Source organism: Coregonus lavaretus (genome assembly GCF_964263955.1).
Source record: "Coregonus lavaretus genome assembly, chromosome: 10".
NCBI lineage: Eukaryota > Metazoa > Chordata > Actinopteri > Salmoniformes > Salmonidae > Coregonus > Coregonus lavaretus.
In genome coordinates this window covers 24261719-24279855 of record NC_139997.1, presented here as the reverse complement: position 1 = coordinate 24279855, position 18137 = coordinate 24261719, and the positions used below count along the sequence as shown (strand labels likewise).

Here is an 18137-nt window from a genome sequence, read left to right as displayed (position 1 = left end):
GTCTGAAAAATGTGTGCGCGACCCAACATGTGGCAGACATGAAGCGGTTCAAAGATAAAATAACTGGACTGTTATGGGAGTTTGAGCAACGCTTTCAGATTTATGTTTATATGTTTTTATGTTGATGTGCTATTGTTTTTAATTGTTTTTATTTTATTTGTATATTTAACCTATTCTTGACTCTGTGGTTCTTGCACTTGTTTGGGGAACAGGATTTCATTATTTTTATCTACATTTCTGCCTGAGAAATGACACCCTGATATAGTTCTGTTAATCACTGAGGCATTGTGTGTTTGTGTGTTTTTTTTCTTTAGAATTTTCAAATAAACTTCAGGTGTTTTATGATTAATAGTGATGTTGTGCTTGTACTATTTTGGACACACTGTCCTCAGGCTCCAGCTTTATGTTGTATGTTGATCGTATTAAAACAAAGAAAACAATCTGAAGTTGTTGTTTTTAAGTTATATATACCATGATTTTTCCGGTCCGGCCCACTTGGGAATAGATTTTCCTCCATGTGGCCCCTGAGCTAAAATGAGTTTGACACCCCTGCACTAAAAAGTTTCCATATACACTACCGTTCAAAAGTTTGGGGTCACTTAGAAATGTCATTTTTTTCGAAAGAAAAGCAATTTTTTGTCCATTAAAATAACAGTGTACAGTGTAGACAATGTTAATGTTGTAAATGCCTATTGTCGCTGGAAACAGCTGATTTATAATGGAATATTTACATAGGCGTACAGAGGCCCATTTTCAGCAACCATCAGTTCTGTGTTACAATGGCACGTTGTGTTTGCTAATCCAAGTTTATAATTTTAAAAGGCTAATTGATCATTAGAAAACCCTTTTGCAATTATGTTAGCACAGCTGAAAACTGTTGTGCTGATTAAAGAAGCAATACAACTGGCCTTCTTGAGACTAGTTGAGTATCTTGAGCATCAGCAATTGTGGGTTCGATTACAGGCTCAAAATGGCCTGAAACTCGTCAGTGTATTCTTGTTCTGAGAAATGAAGGCTATTCCATGCGAGAAATTGCCAAGAAACTGAAGATCTCGTACAACGCTGTGTACTACTCCCTTCACAGAACAGCGCAAACTGGCTCTAACCAGAATAGAAAGAGGAGTGGGAGGCCCCGGTGCACAACTGAGCAAGAGGACAAATACATTAGCGTGTCTAGTTTGAGAAACAGATGCCCTACAGGTCCTCAACTGGCAGCTTCATTAAATAGTACCCGCAAAACACCAGTCTCAACGTCAACAGTGAAGAGGCGAGTCCGGGATGCTGACCTTCTATGCAGAGTTGCAAAGAAAAAGCCATATCTCAGACTGGCCAATAAAAAGAAAAGATTAAGATGGGCAGTCTGAGATATGGCTTTTTCTTTGCAACTCTGCCTAGAAAGTCAGCATCCCGGAGTCGCCTCTTCACTGTTGACGTTGAGACTGGTGTTTTACGGGTACTATTTAATGAAGCTGCCAGTATATATATACAGTTGAAGTCGGAAGTTTACATACACTTAGGTTGGAGTCATTAAAACTTGTTTTTCAACCACTCCACACATTTCTTGTTAATAAACCTATGGCCTATGGGCTGGGCCTATGGGTTGTGCGACTATGATTCTAAAAAGTCGCAAAAAAAAGGCATAGCTTCTTATAGTCGGAAGTTTACATACACCTTAGCCAAATAGATTTAAACTCAGTTTTTCACAATTCCTGACATTTAATCCTAGTAATCCTGTTTTAGGTCAGTTAGGATCACCACAGATCATCTATAAATCACTTCTAGGCAAATCCCTTATCCTTATCTTAGATCATTGGTCACCATAGCAACACCCATCCGTAGTATGCGTTCCAGCAGGTATATGTACGAAAAAAAAAGTATGAAAAATGTATGCACTCACTAACTGTAAGTCGCTCTGGATAAGAGCGTCTGCTAAATGACTAAAATGTTAATGTATATCTCACTGGTCACCCCCAAAGCCAACACCTTCTTTGGCCGCTAATCCTTCCAGTTCTCTGCTGCAAATGACTGGAACGAACTGCAAAAATCTCTGAAGCTGGAGACACTTATCTCCCTCACTAACTTTAAGCATCAGTTGTCAGAGCAGCTTACCGATCACTGCACCTGCACACAGCCCATTTGTAATTAGCCCACCCAACTACCTCATCCCCATATTGTTATTTACATTGTTATTTATTTTGCTAATTTGCAACGCAGTATCTCTATTTGCACATCATCTTCTGCACATCTATCACTCCAGTGTTAATACTAAATTGTAATTATTTTGCACTATGGCTTATTTATTGCCTTACCTCCATAACTTACTACATTTGCACACACTGTATATAGATTTTCTATTGTATTATTGACTGTACGTTTTGTTTTTGTTTATTCCATATGTAACTGTGTATTGTTGTTGTTTTTATCACACTGCTTTGCTTTATCTTGGCCAGGTCGCAGTTGTAAATGAGAACTTGTTCTCAACTGGCTTACCTGGTTAAATAAAGGTGAAATAAATAAAAAATAAATAAATACATTTGCGACCAAGCTTTAACTTCCTGACTGATGTCTTGAGATTTTGCTTCAATATATACACATAATTTTCCTTCCTCATGATGACATCTATTTTGTGAAGTGCACCAGTCCCTCCTGCAGCAAAGCACCCCCACAGCATGATGCTGCCACCCCCGTGCATCACGGTTGGGATGGTGTTCTCCGGCTTGCAAGCACCACCTTTTTTCTCCAAACATAACGATGGTCATTATGGCCAAACGGTTCTATTTTTGTTTCATCACACCAGAGGACATTTCTCCAAAAAGTACGATCTTTGTCCCCATGTGCAGTTGCAAACCGTAGTCTGGCTTTTTTATGGCGGTTTTGGAGCAGTGGCTTCTTCCTTGCTAAGCGGCCTTTCAGGTTATGTCGATATAGGACTTGTTTTACTGTGGATATAGATACTTTTGTACCTGTTTCCTCCAGCATCTTCACAAGGTCCTTTGCTGTTGTTCTGGGATTGATTTGCACTTTTCGCACCAAAGTACATTCATCTCTAGGAGACAGAATGCATCTCCTTCCTGAGCGGTATGACGGCTGCGTGGTCCCATGGTGTTTATACTTGCATACTATTGTTTCTACAGATGAACGTGGTACCGTCAGGCGTTTAGAAATTGCTCCCAAGTATGAACCAGACTTGTGGAGGTCTACAATTGTTTTTGGCTGATTTCTTTTGATTTTCCCATGATGTCAAGCAAAGAGGCACTGAGTTTGAAGGTAGGCCTTGAAATAAATCCACAGGTACACCTCCAATTGACTCAAATGATGTAAATTAGCCTATCAGAAGCTTCTAAAGCCATGACATTATTTTCTGGAATTTTCCAAGCTGTTTAAAGGCACAGTCAACTTAGTGTATGTAAACTTCTGACCCACTGGAATTGTGATACAGTGAATTATAAGTGAAATAATCTGTCTGTAAACAATTGTTGGAAAAATGAATTGTGTCATGCACAAAGTAGATGCCAAAACTATAGTTTGTTAACAAGAAATGTGTGGAGTGGTTGAAAAACGAGTTTTAATGACTCCAACCTAATTGTATGTAAACTTCCGACTTCAACTGTATGTGGCACAACGGTTTACAGATTCAACACATCAACTATTATTTATTTAGGATGCTGAAAGTAAAAGATTACAAAGATAACATTATGTGCAATTTAGCCAAACAGGTTTAGAATAATTCTTCATCTATTTCGATGGGCATAGTTAGCTGGTTGTCTTTGTAGGGAGAGAGTGAGACGATCGTTGCAGCGTTGCAAGCGAAGCACAATGTTGCCTCCAACTCTCATTTTCTTGCCTGACAGAACAATTACAGAGTTCCCCAATGTTAGCTGATTAGTTACGAAGCTAGGACAGTTTCCAAATGAATTGCAACGGTAGAAACAGGACAAAACAAGCAACTTATTAGCAGGCTATGTAAACAAATATCACCACAATTCAATATCATCTGAGCTCCACTGCGTGGGCATCTACCCTAACACGACAGCTAAGCTGTCAAATAATAGGAAAACGAGGCAATGTATTGCTTATGAATATCTGTACGTAGCAAACATGACAAACCATGACCTAAGCCCAACAGATAAACACAAATTACTCTAGCCTTCATTTTGGTGGTTAGTTAGTTGGTTGTTTGTATGGCTAGCTAGTGAAAGTGACAGCTGAGGTTGACGCTTCGCAAGCACAGCCCAAATTTACCGCCACACACAACTTTTCTTGACTGACAGACTAGCTAGCTAGCTAGCTATAGCAAGCTGCTTGGGCTGTTTCCATTTAATTACATCGGTAGAAACAAGACAAAACAACCAACTAGTTAGCTGACTATATACAGCTAAACACTGCAACTATTTCCATGAGACAGAGAGCAGTCATCGAGCTCCTGCTCCACCACTACCACTGATTTGTTCGCCTGTACCTACCAAGTGATCATGACAGGATTTGCTTCTCAGAGAGCTATTCCCCAAGTTTCACAGCATCAAACATCAACAACACCAAACATATATCTGCCATTTACTTATTTCACTCAACTCAACATCATTGCTTTCAAAGTGCTGTGGCAACCCAGGGGCCAGCAGGGAGCTACAAAGGAAGGAGCAGGACCTTGATCAGCTCCCGAGGGCTAGAGAGGCCAAGGTGAGTCAGCACCATGGACAGCTCAACAGGCACCAATTGGGGCTGGTGATTCAACACCAATACTACCCAGTCCAGGTGCTGCAACCAATTGGCACCTGGAATTGGTCCCACCTGTCCCTTGTTACCCCAAATTGGTATAAGTAGAGGTGCAGTCACTCGGGCGCTTGGGCAGACAGGCAGAGGGTATGCCTAGACCTCAGAAGAACCGGAGAAGAGGACCCATTTCCGGGAAGCACGCTACCCGGCACAAGTTGAGAGCAAGTATTGAAACCCCGGACTCATTGCTCTCTATCTTTTTTTGATTATTAACACAGGCGATCCGAGGAGCCGCCACGCCCATTACCTGAGAGGCCTTTCAGTTGTATTTCTACCCTCCCCGTTCCCCCCAACCTTTATTAAAGAACAACTTTTGTTTGAGTACCGCAAAACGGTCTCTCGCTGTCTTATTGTATTTTGAGTTTCACCTCTGACTCCCCTGGGCTGCCAGAGTTGGTGGAGAATGTGGGCATAACCCTCCCATGCTCTGAACTCACAATAAAATAAGGAGCCGGTGGTCATCATGGAAGACACTGTAACTCAGCTGGTGCAAGCCCAAATGCAGCAAGGCAAAAGCCTCCTTGCCCTTCAGGAGGCCATCACACAGCTTAGCCAAGCCATGGTCCAGCCGGAACGAATGACGGAACCAGGCAAGGTCCTCCAAGTTAACTGCTGAAGATGACATTGAAACTTAACTAGAGGTATTTGAGCGCAACTCAGAGGGAGGGCTGGCAAAGTGGCCCCGTTTATGACTGGAGAAGCCCAGAGGGCCTGTTGGGACTTGGCACTGGTGGACCTTGACAACTATGCTGTTCAGAAAACTGCCATCTTGGCCCATTATGTGCACAACCTACCAAACCGGGCCCAACGGTTCCACTCCTGGGCCTATGATGGCCATGCTCTGGTAAGACCTCAAATAGATGAGATGGTTAGACTATCTAGAAGTTGGCTTACCACGGGGGACAGGCCATCAGCAATAGATCGACTGGCAATGAACATACAGTTGAAGTCAGAAGTTTACATATACTTAGGTTGGAGTCATTAAAAGTCGGTTAGGACATCTACTTTGTGCATGACACAAGTAATTTTTCCAACAATTGTTTACAGACATATTATTTCACTTATAATTCACTGTATCACAAATCCAGTGGGTCAGACGTTTACATACACTAAGTTGACTGTGCCTTTAAACAGCTTGGAAAATTCCAGAAAATGATGTCATAGCTTTAGAAGCTTCTGATAGGCTAATTGACATCATTTGAGTCAATTGGAGGTGTACTCAGTGCCTCTTTGCTTGACATCATGGGAAAATCAAAAGAAATCAGCCAAGACCTCAGAAAAACAATTGTAGACCTCCACAAGTCTGGTTCATCCTTGGGAGCAATTTCCAAACGCCTGAAGGTACCACGTTCATCTGTACAAACAATAGTACACAAGTATAAACACCATGGGACCACGCAGCCGTCAAACCGTTCAGGAAGGAGACACGTTCTGTCTCCTAGAGATTAACGTACTTTGGTGCGAAAAGTGCAAATCAATCCCAGAACAACAGCAAAGGACCTTGTGAAGATGTTGGAGGAAACAGGTACAAAAGTATCTATATCCACAGTAAAACAAGTCCTATATCGACATAACCTGAAAGGCCACTCACCAAGGAAGAAGCCACTGCTCCAAAACCGCTATAAATAAGCCATACTACAGTTTGCAACTGCACATGGGGACAAATATCGTACTTTTTGGAGAAATGTCCTCTGGTCTGATGAAACAAAAATATAACTGTTTGGCCATAATGACCATCGTTATGTTTGGAGGAAAAAGGGGGTTCTTGCAACCCGAAAAACACCATTCCAACCGTGAAGCACGGGGGTGGCAGCATCATGCTGTGGGGGTGCTTTGCTGCAGGAGGGACTGGTGCACTTCACAAAATAGATGGCATCATGAGGAAGGAAAATTATGTGGATATATTGAAGCAACATCTCAAGACATCAGTCAGGAAGTTAAAGCTTGGTCGCAAATGGGTCTTCCAAATGGACAATGACCCCAAGCATACTTCCAAAGTTGTGGCAAAATGGCTTAAGGACAACAAAGTCAAGGTATTGGAGTGGCCATCACAAAGCCCTGACCTCAATCCTATAGAACATTTGTGGGCAAAACTGAAAAAGCGTGTGTGAGCAAGAAGGCCTACAAACCTGACTCAGTTACACCAGCTCTGTCAGGAGGAATGGGCCAAAATTCACCCAACTTATTGTGGGAAGCTTGTGGAAGGCTACCCGAAACGTTTGACCCAAGTTAAAAATTTAAAGTCAATGATACCAAATACTAATTGAGTGTATGTAAACTTCTGACCCTCTGGGAATGTGATGAAATAAATAAAATCTGAAATAAATCATTCTCATTTCACATTCTTAAAATAAAGTGGTGATCCTAACTGACCTAAAACAGGATTACTTTGGCTAAGGTGTATGTAAACTTCCGACTTCAACTGTATGTATCCGGGGCCTCCCCACCGACACAAAGTGCCATGCTGCCCCCTCAGTTGACGCCCTGGTCGCTTTATTCAAAATCAGCAGATTACTGTAGAGATGTTGCAAAGCAGTAGGCCAGAGCCCAGTAGCCCAATAGGCCCAGTAGACCTGAAGTCAAGGCTGAACCAATACGTGGTAGAAAGGGAGACGCCTATTTGAACCCCACTTCAAGGCAGCCTCCTATTACTGAACCCAGATCACCCCCGAGGTGGCGGCAGCTAGTTAACGGGGACCAGAGATGGTGTTACACCTGTGGCCAGGAGGGACACCTGGCCTGGAGCTGCCCGGGAAACGATGAGTCCATGCCAACGGCCAGTCCCGCAGAGAAGACCACCAGAAGGTGCGACTACCTCACAACCTGCTGCGCCCACGAAGCAACTGCAGCCCCCCAGATCCCCGTCAAATTCGGCAATCAGGACGCAGCCGCCTTGTAGGACACAGGTAGTATGGTCACTCTCATCAAGCCTCAGTTTGCCGCCAACCCCTTAGGGCCACCCATAACAGTGGCTTGTATACCTGCAGATACGAAAAGTTACCCCACCTGCTGCGTGGAATTGCAAACCCCTTAAGGTAGCTTTGTGATTGTAGCCAGGGTAGTAGAGAAATGCTAGTAGATGTCCTAGTGGGCCGGACTACCCGATTTTCCAGAGATTCTGGAGCAGAGGGGCAACAGCCCCTAGGAGAACAGCTTTAGGGAAAACTTGAACGGTTCCCCGACGTAGAAGCGTCATACCAGGCTGTGCTGCCGATTCCCTGCCCACCTCCTCAGACTCTGTGGAGGCCCCAGCCAATCCCCCCTCAGCTCCCCCCGGCACCGACCGAGATGAAGAGAACCCCTGGGAGGAGAACTCCCCTGGTGAAATGTTTTCAGAGTTTCCCTTTGCGGAGGAAAGGGAACCTCCCTGGGACAGTTCGGCACGATCCCAACCTGGAGCAGGCAAGGACAAGTGTGGGAGCTGTCGGTGGAAAATCAGTAGAGGGGGTGAGTGATCGTTCCTTTCCACATTTTGCGTTCAAAAATAATCTATTTTATTGGGTTGTGAAAGTGGGAGATTAAATGGTAGAACAACTCTTAGTGCCCAAATGTTACATTTCCAAAGTCCTAAACCTAGCACACTCACATTTGCTTGGAGCACACCTAGGAGTGGAGCAAACATATGATCGGATCCTGGCTTGGTTCTACTGGCCCGGAGTGAAGAGGGCTGTCCAGGATTACTGCTGGCAGTGCGAGGAATGCCAGAAAACAATCCCCGAAGGTAACCTATCAAAATCCCTTAATCCCTTTACTAATAATCGAGACCCCTTTTTAGAGGATAGCCATGAACGTAGTGGGACCTCTGCCCAAGTCCAATCGAGGACATATGTACATCTTGGTAATCATGGACTACGCCACCCGCTACCCTGAGGCCATCCCACTACGTGCCGCCAGCGCCCGTGCCGTGGCACGGGAACTGTTCCTTCTCTTCAGTCGTGTGGGGATTGCAGAAAAAGTCCTGACTGATCAAGGACAGTGCTTCATGTCCCGGGTAATGAAAGAAATGTGCAGGATGTTAAAGGTGAGCCAAATTCGTGCTTCTGTGTACCATCCCCAAACCGATGGGCTTGTGGAACGATTTAACAAAACCCTGAAGCAAATGTTAAGGAGAGCCATTGACGCAGAAGGAAAAAATTGGGACCAGCTAATACCCTTTGTTCTGTTCTCCATCAGAGAGATCCCAAAGGCATCAACAGGATTCTCACCCTTCGAACTCCAGTATGGCAGACGGCCCCGGGGCTTGCTGGACCTGGCAAAGGAGGCCTGGGAGCAACAACCCTCCCCTCACCATTCAGTTATTGAATGCGTGGAGGAGATGCGCCACTGCATGGCGAGAGTCGATGCAGGAACACATGCTCCAAGCTCAGCAGGCCCACGCCTGGGTCTACAACAGGGGGGCCCGACTCCGCAAATGCACTCCAGGAGAACTGGTCTTAGTACTCATCCCCACCTCCGACTGCAAATTCCTGGCCAAGTGGCAGGTCCAGTATGAGATAGTAGAACAAGTGAATGCGGTGAACTACAAAGTAAAGCAACATCGTCACGGAACCTGGAAAGACGGTGAGATTAAGGCCATACCACATCCCAGAGGCTAAGAGAGATATCATCCGAGAGGAGGTGAAGAAGATGTTAGAACTAGACATCATTGAAGAATCCCACAGTTCTTGGGCTAGCCCCATTGTACTATTGCCCAATGGTAGCACTCGGTTCTATAATGACTTCCGGAAGTTAAATGAGATTTGAAATGTTGATGCTTACTCTATGCCCAGAGTAGACAAACTAATCGAGAGGTTAGGGCCTGCCCGCTTTATCTCCACATTAGATTTGACCAAGGGATACTAGCAGGTACCCCTGACGGAAGCCGCCAAAGAAAAGACGGCCTTCTCCACTCCAGAGGGACTATTCCACTATCTGGTCCTTCGGTTTGGGTGCACGGAGCTCCGGCCACCTTCCAACGCATGATGGACAGATCCTGCGACCCCACCGTGAGTATGCAGCAGCCTACCTGGATGACATAGTCCTTCATAGTTCAGAATGGACCACCCATCTAGCACGGCTGGACACAGTCTTGAGGGCCCTACAAGAGGCCGGCCTGACGGCCAACCCCAGAGAATGCAGGCTGGACCTAGAGGAGGCTGAATATCTGGGCTACACGATTGGCCGGGGGAGCGTCAAACCTCAGTAGCAAAAAGTGGAGGCTATTTAAACCTGGCCTAAGCCCACCACAAAGAAGCAGGTTGGTGGGTTATTATCAACGGTTTATTCCCCAGTTTGCCACAACTGCTGCCCTCTCCATGACATGACCAGACAAACGATTGCCCCACCACGTCACTTGGACAAAAGAGGCGGACCAGGCTTTCACCACCCGGCGCAAGTTGAGAGCAAGTATTGAAACCCCGGACTCATCGCTCTCTTTCAAAGTCAGAGGAGCCGCCACGCCGGACACAGAGTGACTCACCCGTTACCTTAATATGCCATTTAGCAGACGCTTTTATCCAAAGCGACTTACAGTCATGCGTGCATACATTTTTGTGTATGGGTGGTCCCGGGGATCGAACCCACTACCTTGGCATTACAAGCGCCGTGCTCTACCAGCTGAGCTACAGAGGACCACCAGAAGGTTACCTGAGAGGCCTTTCAGTTATATTTCTCCCCTCCCCGATCCCCCCAACCTTTACTAAAGAACAACTTTTGTTTGAGCACCGCAAAATGGTCTCCCGCTGTCTTATGTTATTGTGAGTTTCACCTCTGACTCCCCTGGGCTGCCACAGTGCAAGGACATGTTTGAGTCCATATCACCAACCAACATAGATACAGCCTCTTCCACAGTGAAAAGTCATTGCCGCTTTGGCGCTGTCATTTTGAGTAATTAAGTCATTTTTTATTTTAAAAGTAAAATGACAGCATACCCTGTTTCTGGTTTCTGGTTCATAACAACAAGCTTTTAGCAAGTTAATTTTGTGATATTGACACAGATATTATTGTTAGAAAAACAAGGTCGTTCTCAGCCGCTATAGTAATTTAAAGAAAGGCCGTTGAAGGCAGTTATGGGTTCTAAAGGGTTATAAACCTGCTGTATGTAAAATATTGTGACTCTGGACAACATAATGATGTTTGTTTCCAACATTATGGATGTTTTCCTAAAGAAGTAAAATCCCCTTCGTGTTTTGTTTCCTTGCCCCGTTATCGCGATACTGGTATCGTCCCGGCCCTAGTAAACGCTTGTTGATAGTAATTAGTAATCTATCATGGATCATAACAAGCAGTTATTTTCTGATGACCTAAGAATAGTCCTGCATCAACATTGAGACACTGACATTGCCTGTGCTTAAGGTGTGGAGATAGCAGCACAATTTTACTAAGGAATAAACAATTCTAGAGACTAGCACACATCCTGTCATGTTCTTCTCTCCCAGTGGAGCCCATGTTTTCTTTGCTTCACACAAAGATGCTGCAGCATTATCCATAGGACCTATAAAACCAACCTAGCCAATCAGCAGGCGTGCATCTAACCCACAGGATGAGCTAAGTGCCATTGCTAGGTGCCAATACATCAGAGTAATGAGTCCTTCCCTGGGTTTGGGGGACAATACAGCACATGCCCCCTGTCCTCCATGTGTCCCTCACTAACAGCCATGTGTGTGTGTGTGTGTGTGTGTGTGTGCACATCCAGGGTCCCATAGATGGTCGCCTCTCGACTTTCGAAAGCCTTTCCACTTCAATTAAGAAAAATATCCTTTCAGAGACTGGGGGGGGGGGCTGGGTTGCTTTTCAGTATGACAAACCACCCAAACCCATTTCTCTTTCTTTTTTCCCCTCCAATACTCTCCATAGGACACCTTCAGAGCTTACACAATGCAAATCAGTCTGGGTCCCTATTCATGGTTTAATTAATATGCAAAGACGGCCCATCCTTATCAAACAGTCAGCAATGGAAAAAAACAACACAAGCTGCCAATGGAGTAATTTCAAATGTTTCATCCATTTGCTCTTTCATTCAAGAAGTGAAATATGAAACCATTTGGTTTTGATGATAACTTCCCAGTTTCTGACAATTATTCCAACATACTGATCTTAATATGAGACAGTAAAACCATGCAGGCCTTCAACTGCACTAGAGCCACAGAAATATCATTGACTTGAACACATAGCGAAGAGTCTTTACACTCTTGGAAAAATAGGTGCTATCTAGAACCTACCCTTTTTGATTCCAGGTAGAACCCTTTTGGTTTCATATTGTCATACCGTCCTTCTCTCATACCGGGATTTACGGTATTACCGGCATATGGCATAGCACACAAGGGGGCGCTACAAACGCAAGAAAAGCTCATTGAGTCTCTATTACCAGAATGCTAACAAGATTAGCACAAACTAATAGCGAAATCACATACACGCTGTTAGCTAAATGCTAACGAGCAAAAACAAAAATAAACTAATTGCAAAAACTGCTCAAATACAGCTCATAAAGTTATACACGCATAGCTAGTAGCTACCAAATGTCATTTTAGGTGAGTGTGGACATAAAAGTGAAAGTGAACGAGAGAAACTGTGCAAATAAACGTTGTGATGCATGATTTTCTGAAGGAATGTGTAGATGGAGCAGATGGGAGAAGAACGGAGGAGAAAAAAAACGCTAGTAGGAAGCACAGGGAAAAAATGGCAGCTGTACAGATAACTCATCCAAAACTCTTAAAGCCATTATAAGATATCTTGTGGCTAAATGTTTGTATTTACAAACAAACACGTGACTGGCTCAACTGTTCTGGGGAACTACGGTAAGCTTCATAATTAAAAATAATGTGACAGGTGAAGTGAAGAACACAATCTGCTTTATCTCCTAAGAAACTGCACACGTTGACTGCAGGTAATAACTTAAAAAGTAGCTACACCCTTAGAAAAAAGGGTTCCAAAAGGTTTCTTTGGCTGTCCCCATAGGAGAACCCTTTTTGGTTCCAGGTAGAACTCTTTTGGGTTCCATGTAAAACCCTCTGTGGAAAGGGTTCTACATTGAACCCAAAAGGGTCCTACCTGGAACCAAAAGGGTTCTACCTAGAACCAAAAAGGGTTCTTCAAAGGAATCTCCTATGGGGATAGCCGAAGAACCGTTTAAGGTTCTAGATAACACCTTTTTTTCTAAGAGTGTACAAATACTCAAATGTATTGAAAAATTTAAAATAAATAGTTTTGCTGGTATTGACGGTATTGAAAAACTATCCCGTGGCTTTTTCCAAATACCCCAGTATACGATATATACGGTATACCCCCCCAAGCCTAGGTAGAACCAGAAAGGGTTCTACATGGAACCCAAAAGGGTTCTACGTGTAACCAAAAAAGGGGGATCCTATGGGGACAGCCCAAGAACCATTTTGGAACCCTTTTTTCTAAGAGTGTAGGATAACATCTGCAATCTCCTCATCAGGCTTCAGCAAATGGAAGAAGTGGCGATGCAATAAATGATTCACCGATGAGATTCTGTTTCGTGGTTAATCATATTACCTTTTAGCCTGCCAGTTGAGCAAATCATTTAAGCCTTTTCACTTTCAGTCTATTATTGCTCTTGCTGTCTTACTCAATAATTAAATATAGGGGAACTTATAATTTTTGACTGGATTGGTTCAAAGGGCCTCTCTTAGGTTTATGTTCCATGAACACTCATCCTTGGGATGAAATCAATTATTCAAAATGTGGCTATGAACACATTTCACCTCACTAAATTGAATTGCCGCCAATCTCCACATTCAGTCTTTTGAACAATCCTAGACACACAGTGGTTCTGCTACATGTTGGCGAACACAATCAGCATTGACCGCAAAATCTGCTATGGGAGGGCTGCCAGATGGAATGATAAACTTTAAAAGAGGTTGCTATTAACTCCTCGTTGGGCCCACACTGGGAGATCAAGGGCAGATGTGCCATTATGTACAGGAGGAATTACCTATATTTCATAAGCACAGATCATTACAAACAACAGTAGTGTTAAATTGAAGAATATCAATGTTATGCCAAATTTGAAGTATAATTTACCTCCAATCTGGGTGGGATAAGGTCATCCTCCATGTGGATACACACAGTTAAGTTATGCCATAAAGTGGAGGTGCTAACAATAGCAATCTGGAACAAGGGCCGTAATATTTACAATGCAACATTATTGCAGAGTTATGGCAACAGAGAAGTCTGAAACTGTGTGCATCCCTTTAAACGCTATGCCTCTCACACAACTGGAATGGGACGGGGTTTGAAGTATACAGCTGGATGTTTTATTCATATCCCATTCCAAGCAACAGACCGAAAGCCTTATAATTTTCCCTTGTTAGGCTGCTTTTTACAGTTTCCTCCTCTCAAAAATAGGCAATCCTATTTTCATAGTGGCTTTGAACTTGCCACAGAAGTTGAAGTCCCAGAGATGTTAACCATCTTGGAATTGTTTATTTTCTCCCCAACTGTTGACTAATCTTAAACTTCGCCCACTTCTTGAGGTGAACTCTACGACTAACACACTTTTTGGAAAGTCTTTGCACCCCCTTTTCTTTATTTGCTTGACTTTAAAGAACTCCCTGAAGCGTGTTCTCTCCTGGATTTACTTCTTCTTTGATGTTGATTGTGACCTGAACCTGGCAAAAAGCACCAGGGCCAGGGGCTTCCCAGAGAATGTCGCCAATGTGATGGGAATGTGTGGCGGGGGCCATCGTTTGGCTGGCAGTCACACATGCACTTAATGGTAAGGGGCGCTGCAGGAGCAGCTGCATGCTAACATTAACATGTCAACACCAGACAATCGCACGGGCACAGTTTCTGCACCATTACCCCTTGTCACAAATCTCATCACCCCAATGCAATATATGTTCAAACCGTGACAGGAGTCAACTACACAAGCTCCTTAAAACAGCTCTGACGGACAAAAGTGATGTATAAAAATGAGGAGGGAAGAAAGAATGGAGGTGGTTCTCAAATGTGCTTTTTACATATGTATGATCTTAATTGGAGCCAGTTTGCTATAGCAGGAAAATAATCCTGCAGCAACAGGAAATGTGAATTATTATGTGGATTATAATTAATGGACATTTCTGTAAGGGTTAATAAAAAATTTTGTTAGGGCAAATCAAGTCTGAAATGTCAAAGTGGAAATTACAAACTTTAGAAGCCTTTTTAAAACTCAAATACACTACACCTTTACATTTCCTGCTGTGCAGGAACATTCTCAGCAACAAAATAGTGATCAAATTAAGATCTGTACTTGACTGAGTCAGAGAATGGAATGTAACCAGCAACAGCTCCCAGTCTGTCTGGTTGGATCCCCCATGTGCTCTCTGGCTTCAGACTGATGGCAACAGATGTGATGATGCTCCTCCATTCCATAGAACCAGTTACTGTTAATACTACCCCAACCAGCCAAAGACTTTGTCTCACTGCCTTTTTGTCAAGGCAGTACAATATCAGCCACTTTTCGTATTCAGTAAGTTTCTCTCTCAAACAATTATATTGAATTTCATCCAACAAATACTCTAGCGGTGATTGGGCATTTTATTGGACAGTGGCCATGGTTCCTTCTGAGTTGTTAGCCACTGGCATCGACATTTTATTATCAGCGAACTGGAAATGAATTTATTTAACTACATTGTTCCTGGGAGAAAAAAAACTGCTTTCTAACAGCATATTAATGTCAATTCTCACTTAATACCTCCCAGGCCAATCAAATAATGTGATCAATTTCTTATTTTAACTCCCTTGCAATGGGTTAGGACTTAGTTATTCACAATCATTCAATTATCTCTCTCTAGTCCATTGCACTTTCCCTCCTCAAAAAAGAACTGAAGCAGTCTCTGGGTATTTCTAGTGAACACTGGAGTAGGCTGCTGATTTTGAGGTGCTCTTAATATTCCCCCTACTGTTGCTTAGTCCTCATGACAACTTTTTGCCCCACATTCTCACTGGAGCTTCCCTTGTCCTAAACCTCCCTGCAGATCAATGTCACCCCCCTAGTTCAACCAAAGACAAAGGGGTGTTTTGTGTTTGTTTGGCAATACATTTGTTTTACACATAGTCATCTTTATGCAAAAACATACTTATTCAAAAAAAATTGTTTTAATTATTGTGTTTGTAGCGTGTATCTGCGTGTGCATGTGTGTCAGAGAGCGGGGAGGGGGGTAATATACAGACTGATCCAATATAACGGTCCTCCTGCCTGAGGACGCGATCTCTGATTGGATAGCATTGTTTACCATGGGATTTATAATGACTACTGACCCATTTATTTAGATCTTTGCATAGATAATAGTAGCATATTCTCAATTGACAGAAAAAGTAATGTCTGTTTTCTGTTATCTCTCCAAAGATCTATAGGCCTATTCAATTCGGGGAAGAAAAAAATCTTAGTCGCATATATAACCCTGTCTAGAAGGGCTAGGTCTGTATGTATTCATGTAAAATGTATTGATGTAGCTAACTACGCTCCTATGTGGCTCACATTACAAGCATGCACAGTCTGCAATGAGTAGGCTCCATGCATCAAATACAATGTAGCCTATTTAAGGCTGCAACTTTGCAACTGAAAATCAGCCTCGGGATATTCACATTTACGCATTAATTTATAAAGAGCTGGCAAACAAGTTTCATTGAAAACAAAATAAAACATTAGGCTTTCACGTTTAACCAAGACCACCAAAAAGTGTCGTACTTAAGGCGTTCCAAAAAAAAAATTGCAGGTGCTAGGGTTGAGGACCGAAACAAAGCATCCCCATTGGGAACCAAAGCTGAGAGCACAATATGTGTGGCCCTCCAAATATATATACAATATATACAGTATATAAAGCATAAAAAACGACCAAACTCTTTTGAATAGCCTATTGTAAATGGTAAGCCTATTGGTTCCTCATGAATTAAATGTGACGGACAATAATTCAAACACATGAACTGTTGGGTGATTTTGCTGACACAAAGGACCACCAAGGCAATGCTTGTTTCACTGACTCTCCTCCGAAGACCGAACGCATCCATCTCCTCCTTGGCGCTATACCCACTCCTCAGCAACAACAAAGCTCAAGGTTAGGAAAAACAGTTTGTCCAACTGCTCCTATCAAACCATGTCTATTCCAGACAGCCCAAACCATGAGTGAATGCAGCTACTCAATTATCGGACAAGTGATATTATCTTATTACGTAGAGAATTAGCCTAAACCGTAAACTACGGACAGTAGGCTACTTGTGATTTAGTCTATACAACTATGAAATAAGGTTAAAATGTCGTTAATTTCCCTTCATGTTACAACAGCCATTACTGAGAGAAGAGCCATACTATCCCGTTCGTCTCTTATCTATGAGAAACTCAGGTTTCCATAGCCTGTTTATATTCCAAGGCGACAGCTCAAATATGATAGAACTAACCGTCCATTCGTTGAGACACATATGAGACGCAGTTAGCACGGATGGGATACATACGGACGCTGCTATACTGTGAACAAAACACCAGCACTTTCAGAATTTAAAGAACTTGCATTGTAACATGTATGAGTTGGCCATATACAATAATTTCTAGAAAAAACAATTTCGAAAAACAATCTTACCTGCATAGCCAAAGAAGAGCAATGCCCAGATGAGATACCTTATTTGAAGCATTGCAATATCTCACAAAGATATTCTCCTTGAAGAATAGATGGACAGGCTTGCTAAACGATTTCTGTGTTCTGAAGAAATATGTTTTCCAACTACTGTATTCTGATAGCAATATTCGAATTGGTCCTTACAGCTACTCGGGTACGCACGCGAGTTGCTCGCAGAATGAGTGACTAGAAGCAGCCGTAGCACACACAACACGAATTAATCCGCCTGGGCAAAACGTTCGCGCTCACACACTCAAGGAGGGCAATGGATGCAGGCACAAACTAGTGCGCTCAACTAGTCGCTCTCCACTGGGAGTAATTCGGATTAGTAATCTCACGAAACCTCTATTGATCCGTACAAAGTAGAAGTGTATTTTGAGAAGATATTTAACCAACAATATTTTGCCCGGTTATTTTCAACCATTCAAAATATTGAAGGCTACATCTGCAGCAGCTGTGGAGATGTGCAATGTGCAATTGTGCGTAATTGCGCATAGTCTACCTATTATGTATTACTCATTCTCCTTTCTCATGATGATAATGCATGGATGCATTCCTAAAGCAGCTTGTTGGTTGGTTCCCACGTTTTGCATTTAGCCTACACCCAGTTAAAACGCACTGTGGTACCTGCTTTAGTCCATTACATTTACGTCATTTAGCAGACGCTCTTATCCAGAGCGACTTACAAATAGGTGCATTCACCTTATAGCCAGTGGGATAACCACTTTACAATGTTGTTGTTGTTTGTTTTTTTTTGGGGGGGGGGGT

At 43.1% G+C, this 18137-nt stretch overlaps 1 protein-coding gene across 2 annotated transcripts in view; it reads right to left on the bottom strand.

Moving 5' to 3' along the window:
• Nucleotides 1-17553, bottom strand: part of LOC311136459 (neural cell adhesion molecule 1-like) — a 339193-nt gene extending 321640 nt beyond the window's left edge. Inside the window, exon 1 of one of the 2 annotated variants that reach the window (XM_084170595.1) lies at nt 17334-17553. In XM_084170595.1, coding sequence (XP_084026721.1) covers nt 17334-17385 — 52 coding nt within the window. In that variant the 5' untranslated portion in view covers nt 17386-17553. The remainder of the gene's footprint in view (nt 1-17333) is intronic. The other variant, XM_084170594.1, reaches the window with a different exon arrangement.
• Nucleotides 17554-18137: the final 584 nt, after the last annotated feature.